The sequence below is a fragment of the Lactuca saligna genome, chromosome 4 (genome assembly GCF_052625555.1).
Source record: "Lactuca saligna cultivar CGN05327 chromosome 4, ASM5262555v1, whole genome shotgun sequence".
NCBI lineage: Eukaryota > Viridiplantae > Streptophyta > Magnoliopsida > Asterales > Asteraceae > Lactuca > Lactuca saligna.
In genome coordinates this window covers 292,635,445-292,647,053 of record NC_136420.1, presented here as the reverse complement: position 1 = coordinate 292,647,053, position 11,609 = coordinate 292,635,445, and the positions used below count along the sequence as shown (strand labels likewise).

At 36.4% G+C, this 11,609-nt stretch overlaps 1 protein-coding gene across 1 annotated transcript; it reads left to right on the top strand.

Annotated features, from left to right (window-relative positions):
• Window positions 1–5,278: 5,278 nt before the first annotated feature.
• Window positions 5,279–10,378, top strand: LOC145040775 (uncharacterized). Its single transcript, XM_078988671.1, has 6 exons — window positions 5,279–5,681; window positions 5,880–6,037; window positions 6,105–6,178; window positions 6,286–6,532; window positions 7,165–7,238; window positions 10,078–10,378. The coding sequence occupies exons 1-6, from the start codon at window positions 5,279–5,281 to the stop codon at window positions 10,376–10,378; spliced, it is 1,257 nt and encodes a 418-aa protein (XP_078844797.1).
• Window positions 10,379–11,609: the final 1,231 nt, after the last annotated feature.

The following is an 11,609-nucleotide window of genomic DNA, read 5'->3' as shown; positions in this document are numbered from 1 at the left end:
GGCCTTATTTCACTTCTCAAATTTTCTAGCAAGTGTCTTGAACTAAATTGGAGGGTTTAAACCCTCATTTTGGAGCATTTTGGGGAGTTTACAGTCCAGGCTTGTGCTTGGGCCGTAAACTCCATTTTGTTCTTCAAAATGACATGTTAAATGGTCCAAAACACTCTCCTACACCTTAGATAAATTTATGAAGGCCTTAGGTGGGGTTTTAGGGACTTTTTGGTAAAAGTTTTGGGTGTTTACAGCCCAAGACTAGTCTTGGCTGTAAACTCCTCTTTTTGTCCCTAAATTGTGTTGTTTAATGGCCTTAAACATTTCCAAGGGTCATAGCTAATTTATTACATGCCCTAGATGAGTTTTTGGGACTTTTATCAAAGGTTTTTGGGTGTTTACGGCCTAAGCATAAGGTTGGGCCGTAAACTCGTTTTTAGGCTTCAAAATCTTATGTTTTCATGTTCAAACTCACCTAGGTAAATCCCTTAATTAGTACACAAGCTTAAAGGAAGGAAAAATGGGGCTTTTGGCAAGGTTTTAGGTGTTTACGGCCTAAGGGGCTTCCTAGGCCGTAAACTCCATTTAATCCCCTAAATCCTATGATTTTTGGCCTCTAAATGTTATGGACTATGATTAGAACAAGATAGGGAAGAAACTCTTAAGTTTGGAAGCTGGAATTCACGGTTTTGGAGTCAGGTTCGGGTCTAGAGAGAGAAAGTAGTGAGGGAGAGTGGATGAGTGGTAAAAGGCTTATAAGTGGTGTTCATTTGCTTATATTTGTCTCGAGTATTGCACCCGGTACACGGCTACCCGATGATAAAGTTTAACGGGGTCAAAACTTTTTACCCGGGTGAAGTGGTTGAAAAGTAATATAACTCTATTTAGTTAAACGGGGTTAACACTTACAAGTTATAATTACTTATGATAATACCAAGACATATAAATAACTAGATATTTGTTTATTGACGACTCCAAACATTACAGAAGAATAACATATGGTGACGCATTCCGTTAGTGAAGATGGGATTTGTAACGACAATATATTTGGGGTTGTCACAAGTTCGCAGGTTACACCTTCACGGAAAGAGCACTGACCTGGTGGAATGGGTGAGTCAAATCCCTAACCCTACCAGTAGCAAATGCTATGGGTTGGGAGAACTTGAAGGAGATTATGCTTGCTAAATACTGCCCGAGGGGCGAGATGCAGAAGTTAGAGCATGAGCTCTGGAAGCAAAAGATGAAGGGTTCTGACATTGCTGCATCCATAACTAGATTCTACGACCTGGCTCTTCTATGTCCGGGAATGTTCACACCAGAAGGTAAGAAGATAGAAAGATACATTTGGGGATTGACGCCCCTAACTCAAGGAAATGGCTTGGCTACTAAGCCTACCACTTTTGACAGCGCCAAGTGTCTGGTGCAGACTCCCATTGATCACGGAGTTGATCTTGATGCAGCAAAAACCGCTTCTGAACCACCAAAGGAAAGTTGTGGGAAATTTTTTTTTGGAACAAACGAAAGGGCAGTCTTCACAGGAGCCCTTAAAGAAACAAAAAACGTGGCAGTATATGCTACTACTGCTCCTGCCGTTATTCCTGCAACTTAAGCACCTACTAGTAGATATGCTGGTACACTTCCTCGATGTGACAAGTGCAACTATCATCATCACGGGCAATGCCATGAAATGCTCTACAAAAGCTATGGCATGAAGGGGCACACAGCTCGAGGTTGCAAGACACCAGCCCAACCAACTAATCAGCCTTCTAGAGAAAGCGTTGGTCAAGCCTGTTATGGCTGTGGAGAGGTTGGGCACTACAAGAGAAATTCTCCCAAGGAAACAAAAGCGGGCAACACAGGGAGAGTGCTAGCAATGGGCCAGGACGAGGCAGTTGCGAATCCCATTGTTGTTATGGGTATGTTCGTTCTTGACAGCTCTTATGCATGCATTCTTTTCGATTCTTGTGTGGAGAGAAGTTTTGTTAGTCATGCATTCAAGCATCTTGTCAAACATAAACCCTAACCCATAAAGACAACATTCAACGTTGAGATTGCTAACAGTAAGAAAGAAAGAACTAACGACATATTCCTCAGCTGTACCCTTACCATAAATGACCTTTCATTTCCCATCCGCGTTATTACAATTACTATAAAGAGCTTCGACATCATTATCGGCATGGATTGGTTGAGCCCCAATCGTGTTGATATCCTATGTTGTGACAACCCGATATTTTCGTACTAGTGTAATGACCTAAAAAGTCAAGAATTGTAATCTCTTTTAATGTAATGAAATTTGCATCAAAATTTTGAATGTTCAAAAGTCTCTATTGGGTTACATAAAATGATAAACATCGTATCAAGGGTTTTAGAAATATAAAGAACACTAAAACCGAGTTATAACGAAGAAGTTATAACCAATCTAAGAGTCATAGTAAAAACCAGCAATACTGATAAACGTAGAACGCGAAGTTTCAATACAATTTTATTTAGCCTTAGGTATCTAAGTGAAAGTTGTCGATATCATTAGACCATATGCATATATAAAAGAACGTCAAAATCTGACTTCGTATGAGAAAGTTATGATTTTTCCAAGTTTCGAATATAGTAGCAGACAACTAAAATACTTGAAATAGAGATCGAGAGATTTTTAGCTAATACAACCTAAATGAGAATCGAATATCTCAACAATAGTAGCACAATGGTATAAAAGTCTGACAAGAACGTACCTTACATGAAAAAGTTATAGATTTTTAACAGACTTTTCGTGTCCCGGCCCATTAAAAATAAATAAAAATAAAAAATAAGCTCAAAATTTGCCGACGGAGTCTAAGTGAGAGTTGTAGAGCATAATCTCACCTATGTGTCGATATAAAGAACGTTAAAAACGGAGCACGTACGCGGAAATTACGAATTTTACAAGTTTTCGGCAGAAAATAAGAGGCTGTCAGGCCTCCCACGACGTGGTGAAGAAGCCACGACGTGGTATTGTGACTGATGGGTGCCAGGTCAATCAGCAAACGCATCGTCAACGGAATAGGATAGAATCCCTCACCACGACGTGGTGAGGTGTACCACAACGTGACGCCCACAATAGGGCTATAAATAGTAGTCGAAGGTGTTGGGTTCCATTGCTCATTTCTTCTCTCTCTCGTGCCGAAGATCTGCGTTTAAACCCCCTGAAGCCATCCCGAAGCCCCGTACTTCGCATCTAAGTTCCGAAGGAAGGTTTTTCACTCCCGAGATTCCCGAGATTCCCAAGAATCCTGAGAAATTCAACTTTCCCTAGTCGAAGTTTTGCTCAGTTTTCATTTCACCTTCTTCTATCTATCAAGTGAGTTCATACCTCTACAACTACGTTTTCAAATACTTTATATATGATTTTATACAATTTCAAGGGGGGAATACAAGTAAACACACGGTTACTCTCATGTGGAAAACATTAAGCTTTTCTACACTTATCTTTATATAACAAATCATATGTGATTCAAAACTATCATATGAAAACGTTCGCATACAACACCTATTCAATAACATTTTGTCCTTTAAGAGTAAATCATGTTGTTATACAAATATCAAACACTTTATTTATATTTTGGTGTATAGAAGTTCAATAGTGTTATTACAAATGTTGTACTTACATGCCAAGCTAATACTGCACTAGGGTTTATCATACAACGAATCATACATTTGGGAACAAAATTATAATAGGTATAGTTTACTAGATATTCAAGTGATTTTACATACTATAAGTACTATATCAAGGAAATACTTTCATATACAAGAACAAATGAACTTTTCATATGTAAATCTATTTGATACTAAGTTTTGTGAGACGTTCCGCTTCACGTACTTTCGAGTATGCAGTTAAAGTCATGTATTATATACCATAATCTCTTGTAGGGAGAACCTGATACTTGTGTTTAGATCTATATGGGATTGACAATACCGCACCTATACTGTTAGCTACAGTTAGACCGGCAGGTCTGGGGTGACAAACGTCATAACATTCCAACGCCTGAAGAACATTGTTACCGGCAGGTTTGTAATGGGACTCCGTAAAGAATGGAGGTGTGTGAGCATGATGGTGAAAAATCAGCAAAGTTTCGACACATATTTTTTATATGACTTGTATAATTAACTGAAAACTCATGAAAGTGAGGTTAATGAGATGGTAGAAGAGTCAAAGCTCAATCAAGGTTGTCCGATGGCACTTGTCTCGAAAGTAACTGAAAAGGAAACAGTTGAAAATGGTGATTCGGATGTTGAAGAAGGGCTTTTAATGAATTTGGATGATGAAGCAATTGCTTTTAATTTGAACAATAGGGTCAAAAAGTTCTTCAAGAAACCTTTTAATCCAAAAATAAGGAAGAATGAAGGAAAATGAAATTTTGTGAACAAGGATGTTGGAGAGGAGAAGAAGAAGATTGAAAAGAAAGAAGGGAAAGTTGCTGAGGAGAAAAGTAAGAAGAAGTTGAAAGGAGATTCAGGTGTAGATTGTCATTACTGCAACGAAGCAAATCATCTTGTGAATTATTGTATGCTTCGTAAGAAAGATGAGAGGAAGAAGAAGGTGAAGGATGAGGCATACTACACAGAGAGCGTGGAGGAAGTGAGAGCGAAGGTGAAAGACATGTCTTTGGTGGCTAAAGGCGAACAGGAACAAGATGATACTTATCAGATCTGATCTTTGGGCTCAGATGATGATGAAATGCGTAATCCAACGCATGGTGCCATGTATGCGAAGTTCAAAGATGGTTCTAACGAAGAGATCACAGGTTAATTCTTCGTATCCAAATCCGTTGATAAGTCTCCGATGACCACAAAAGTTCAAATGGTACATTTTGGTTATTGTTGATGATTTTTCAATATTTACATGTGTGTATTTTCTCAGGTTAAAATCTGAAGTCGCTCAAACAATACAATTTGGTTATTGTTGAAGAAAAGTGTTCGAAAGATTAAGAGTGATAATGGGTCAGAGTTTAAGAACAAGATACTTGATTCGTGCTTAACTGAAAAAGGAAATTTGCATAATTTTTCGTCACCATATACACCAAAACAAAATGGTGTAGTTGAATGAAGAAATAAGTCACGTTGCCAAGCAGCCAGAACAATGTTGACATATGCGAATCTTCCTCAATATTTTTGGGCCGAAGTAGTGTCAACAACGTGCTTTACTCAGAATCATTCTTTTATTCATCGACGTTTCAATATCACTCCATATGAAATAATCGATAATCGACAACCAAATGCTCAATTTTTTCAGGTGTTTGGTTGTAGGTGCTTTATCATGAATCTCAAGCATAATCTTTCGAAGTTTCAAGCTAAGGCTGACAAAGGAGTATTTTTGGGATATTTGCACAATTCGGTTTCATATAGAGTGTTTAATAAACGAACACGAAAATTCGAAGAAACATTCAATATTACTTTTGATGACTATTATGTTAAACAAGTTGACAAACTCTTTGAACAAAAGCCGCTTATTAATGAATCAAATGATGAATCTGAAATTGTTAGTTCATCTGATTTTGATTATGATTTAGATTTTGGTGTTCCTGATAGGGATGTGAATGCTGAAGATCATGTGAATGATAATCATCAATCTGAATCTTCGAAGCACATTGATGGATCAGATCTTACCCAAATTATTGATGACAATAATTCGACATCGAATTCTACAGGAATTGGCGAAAGTATGCTAAGTAATCTAGTGGAAGGGGAGCACTTGGATTCGACTACTCAGATTGAGGGGGATCATTCTTTCTAGGGGGAGAATGGGAGAATAAATGAAGATGTTGAGGGGGAGCAACATAATCAAAATAATAGTGATACGATAAGTCTTGATCTAAATGACAAATTTCAAAAAATTAATGATAATATTTCTATTATAGGTTCAGAAAATAAAGATTTATACGAAGAGGCACATTTGGATTTTGATCCACCATATCCACCACTCGAAAAATGGACAAAAGATAATCCGAAAGAACAAGTAATTGGGAATCCACAAGATGGAGTTTTAACAAGAGCTCAACTTCGTTCAAAGAATGAGGTACTATATACTCATCAAGAATTTCGCATGTTCAATGTTTTCATTTCTAAAATCGAACCAAAAACAGTTAAGGATGCAATGGAACACTCTGATTGTGTTGTTGCAATGCAATCTAAATTGGCTGAGTTTGAATGAAATAAGGTTTGGAAATTAATTCCTACACCAGAAAATATTTCGATTGTCGGGTTAAAGTGGATTTTCAAAAATAAAATTGATAAAGATGAAAACATTATTCGAAATAAAGCTAGGCTTGTCGTAAAAGGTTACTTACAACAAGAAGAAATAGATTATAAAGAAACTTTTGCCCCTGTCGCAAGACTCGAGGCTATTCCTATATTTCTGGCGTATGCAACTCACAAAGATTTTGATGTATATCATATGGACGTGAAGTGTGCATTTTTGAATGGAGAACTCAAAGAAAATGTATATACGGAACAACCCCCAGGTTTTGTTAATAAAGATAATCCTGATTATTGTTATATATTAGATAAGGCTGTATATGGGTTAAAACATGCACCAAGAGCTTGGTATGCAACTCTTACGTGTTTCTTACAAGAATCGAAATTTAAACAACTATCAGTTGACCCCACATTATTTCGAAAGAAAGTTGGGAATCATCTTATGCTTGTTAAAATTTATGTTGATGACATCATTTTTGGCTCTACAGACCCTACTTTATCTAATGAATTTTAAAATCTGATGAAAACCAAATTTGAAATGAGCAAGATGGGAAAAATTATTAATTTTCCTAGTCTAAATATTCATCAAAGCAGAGAAGGAATTTTTATCAATCAAGAAAAATATATGAAGATCTGCTTGAAAAGTTTGGATTTACAAATAGCACAAAGTTATGAGTACCAATGGCAACTGAAACAAGTTTAACACCTCCGATAGATAAACTAGCAGTTGATTTAAGTCTCTATCGAAGCATGATAGGTTCATTACTTTATCTCACAGCAAGTAAACTTGATATCATGTTTCTGTTTGTAATTATGCTAGGTACCAGTCAAATCCATGAGAACCACATCTCACTGAAGTCAAGAATATTTTTCATTATCTCAAAGACTCGATTTCATTAGGATTATGGTATCCTTCAAAAACAGGTTTCTTTATTCAATATTTCTCAGATGCTGATTTGGGAGGTTGCAATCTTGATCAAAAAAGCACGAGTGGAGGATGTTAATTACTTGATGGGAAATTGGTGAGCTTCCAGTCAAAGAAGCAAACCTGTGTTTCAATTTCGACCGTTGAAGCAGAATATGTTGTTGCTGCTGCTTGCACATTACAAATAATTTGGATTCAAAGTCAATTACATGATTATGCAATAAACATGAAGAAAATTCCATTCTATTGTAATTCTAAAAGTGCAATTCGTATTTGTCATAATCCTGTGCAACATTCGAAGACTAATCATCTTGCTCTTCGTTACCATTTCATAAAAGATCATGTGTAAAGGATGCTAATATTGAAGTGCATTTCGTGAAAACAACTGATCAATTGGCTGATATTTTCACAAAATCGTTAGATGAACAATCATTTGTGAGAATTTTAGGAGGACATGGAATGGTCGAAGGGGGTTTTGTTTCTAAAGAATAGTGAAAACATGACAGATATCAGAGTCAAAGGCTACTGTTCATAGTCAACGCTTCGATACCCTTCGTCTTCGTAAATAGGAGCTAAAAAATTCATGTGTCTGGTACATTCTAAATATTTTTTAAAGTTGATTTTATTTTCAAAAAACACAAAAACAACAAAAGGTTTTTCATTTGTTTTGTGATTTCCTTTTGAAAAACACAAAAACAACAAAAAGATTTATCATTTGTTTTGTCATTTCTTTTCGAAAAACACAAAAACAACAAAAAGATTTTTATTTGTTTTCTCTTTTATTTTCGAAAATAAAAAATTACAAAAATATTTTGTTGTGTATGTTTTTGTCTTAGTGTTTTGTTTCAGATAAGAAAGATGTATCTCAATGGTTAATGCTTGCAGTTCTATGGATAGGTAAATATTTTGATACTTTTGAACTAGTTAAGGTGTTCCTACAAGCATGTTGCAGCATGTTGACCAAAGCCTCGAATGACTCTATGTCTGTTTAACGAAAGCCTTAATGAAATATTTCATACAAAAATTTCTTCCCAAGTCAGGCGTGTACTCACATTTGTCACAGAGCTACCTAACTCTTCTCACAGGAGTTAAGAGTTTACTGTTTTGTCCGAAATAACAGAGGTACAAATGATTTCTTAAACCAATCTTTTTCATCTAAAGTTTCTTACATGATCGCACACAAAGACATATGTCTAAGAGGTTTCTGATCAACCCATCGAGACTTACATATATCAAAAATTTGTGTTTATGATCTAACATCATGAGACCGTGATGAAAGTGAAACCCAATTCTCTAAATATTTAAGGAATTGACGGGGAACTTGGTTCTAGTTTTTAACAAAAATTTTGTTTTTGTACGTAGATTCGAAACTCCATATCATATTCATTTCGTATGAGTGATCTTGATCAAACTATCGAAAGCCACGATGTTTGTTACCCAACAGGATCCAGCATAATTTTTTTTTTATGAATATGATTTCCGTGAGAGTTTCATTTGATTTCTAAGTCACTTTCAAAATTAATATAAAGCATACATGTCACAAACTACACTGGTCAAACAAGTGATCTCTGTTACAATTTCTCACCTGATGTTTTGGATGACAAGTAACGAAATCTTGTATCCACCCACGAAGCCTTGAAAAAGAAGCCCTTTGAAACTTATCAATAAGTTTTTGATTGTAATTCACGGGACAAAACACAAGCAGTTGATTATCTCTCTTGATAATAAACGAAGTAACTTTTTTCCTGGGGTTTAACTTCTTTCGTGTCAAAATAATTTTCACGTCACAAATCCAAAGTTTATTTTTGTTTGATTCTTATCTTTTTCTTTGGAACACGACACTTATGAAATCCTTGAGATTCTGAGTAATATGAACTCAGGATAATGATTTCGAATGTCTGGTAGATGACTTTGCTTTAAATCCCAAAAGTGAAAGAGCCTATCCTCCATCTGAAGGTTGATGACGGTTCAAATCCAATTGGGAGAAATAAACATGATGTTAGAAGTGATGTCTTGTATTATATCTAGTTTTCAAGGAGAAGTGACAGTTCCTTTTTCACGCGTGGCTACTTTATCGGAATAGTGGTGCGAGTTTGAAGGTGCCACGTTGGATTTCATTAAATACATATCCCGCTTCAAATTCAAACCTCAGGGATACATATAAATGGGATTCAAGGGTTCTTGATTAGGTTACGCTTTCAAAAGAAAAATTCTCCAAATTCTCTCTACAAAATCGATTTGTTCTTCAGAAAATTCCAAAACCCTACTCATAGATAATCAGGCTAATGTTGATGCACCATCCCAAACTACAGAAGACATTACATCTAAACCGATCAGGAAGATACAAGGAACAAACTATCAAGTCGAAGAAGACGTATCTCTTTATCCAGATGATTTGAAGATGTTGGTGGTTTCTCTGAAGCGTTATGTTCTTTCCACCACAATTTTTAACTCTTTTACTTTTCCTCTCTCTTGGCTCTCGATAAAAGGATCAATTGCAACCTACAACAAAGCCCTAGATGTCATTAGCTTTAATATGGTAAGTGACAAGAAGGTTAGATTGACGACGAAGTTTTTCTGTCAGATTCTAGAAATTCCAAACACATCACCATTCAATACTCTTTCTTTTGGCCAAGTCAATCACATGTTCAATGAGATGGGTCATCAACCCCACTCACCAAGATAAGTGACCTTAAGAAGTCTGGTCTTCGGACGGTCTGAAACTTTCTGTTTGGAATATTTTTACGCTGCATAACTAGTCGTTGTGTGGGTCTTGATTAAGGGAGAATGGAAGTGTACGCCATGGTTGCAGGGGTGTATTATGATATTCTAGTCAACTACTCAACACAGTTATGGAAGGAGTTTCAGAAAAGTGTCGAAAACACGAATGTCGTATAAGGTATATCGTGTTCACGATATTGGAGCCTTATTCTCAGGTATTTATATGATAAAGAAGGGATTCAAGTGATTGATGAAGAGGAAACTGTTGAGTTCATGAAATATCACTTTCCAAAGGAGATTTCTGATGATTCTGTAATTTTCACACATGTTGCATGCATTCCTGATGCAATGTTGAAACGCGTTGATTCGACAAATTCTATGCTTATCAATTATATGACGACTATTGATCCAAAAATTGAAACCGGGAAGTTATTGATGAAAGAATATGTAGTTCCTTCGAAGAAATCAAGGTCATCAAAGAAGACTGTGATCATTACTCCTGAGCCAACAGTTTAAGAAAAAAAGAAAACGAAGTCTCCCAAGAAAACAACGAAGCCAGATGAGCAAGGTTCGACTGTTTTGGTCAAGCCCTTTGAACCCATTGAACCTGTTGTTTTCGAACCAACTTCAGTTACCATTCCTTCAAAGACTGGAGTATTTCAAAGACTGAAGAAGAAGTATGGCGGTTCTCCAACTTCCAGTGTGGTTCGAAAGCCTCATCTTACGCATCAGGTAACTTTTATCTACAAAGTCCCAGCTCCTGTTTCTCCTTTATAAAAGAAATGAAGAGTTGAAGATATGGAAAAAAGGATTTCAAAGAAGAAGAAGAAGACAAAGAAGAGGCAGCTTGTTATTCCAACGCAATCTTCCGAAGACGAAGATGTGCCTGAAACACCCGAAGTTATTCCTATTATTGAACCTTCATCTCCTGACAAGACAACTGTCATACCACCCAAAGTTTCGTCTGCCAAATCATTATAAGAGGAGGTACGAACTTCAGATATCACTACAAATGTATCTAATACGGATGTAAATGTCACCATGGGTGAAGGAGATTTATCTAAAGAAACTACACAAGCTCAACAAGGTACTCTAGTTTTTATTCATATCGAACCTATTTCCAGTACTTTTCTCTCTTTACGTCCATATATCATCCCTACCACTTCCACCACTGATTCACCCACCTTTGAAAACATAATAAATCAACCTTTCACATCAAATTTTTCATCCCAATCCACTTATCCACCAAAAAAAATGGATGAGTCTGAAAATGAAGAAGGTGGTTTTGGAGGCACTTTTGAAGACTTGAAATTTGATGATGAAGAAGAAGATTTCCCTAACCATATGATGATGTCCATGAAGCAGTTTACATTTATGAATAAGAAGATGAATTCCATAATTCAGACTCAAGCAGATATGGGGGGAGGTAGTTCAGTTTCCAGTTTTGAACTTGATGGACTGATGAAGGCATTTGAAGCCCGAATGGTGAGCAAAGTCTCGGGCATGATTAAAGACACAGAGGTCAAAATAATAGAGAAGGTTGATCAGACTGATCGCACCACTGATTTAAGGGTAAATTCTTTCAATTCAAAGTTTGTGGGGGCTGTCAAGGAGTTAACAAATGTTCAAAAAGAATGAAATACATTGTTCGTTATGGATATGAAAAAGGTTAGAGAAGATGTCATCTTTAAGCTTCAGGAGCTTCATGATGATATGGTTAAAGAGGTTGCTACTGTTCAGCATGATT

Bases quoted from the DNA above. Each gene is read 5' to 3' on its own strand.
- LOC145040775 (XM_078988671.1), top strand. From the start codon at position 5,279: ATGAATCTCAAGCATAATCTTTCGAAGTTTCAAGCTAAGGCTGACAAA. The intron at 6,038-6,104 runs GTACTATATACT...AACCAAAAACAG, and splicing joins AACTTCGTTCAAAGAATGAG to TTAAGGATGCAATGGAACAC. The intron at 7,239-10,077 runs GTGAGCTTCCAG...CCTTATTCTCAG, and splicing joins AATTACTTGATGGGAAATTG to GTATTTATATGATAAAGAAG.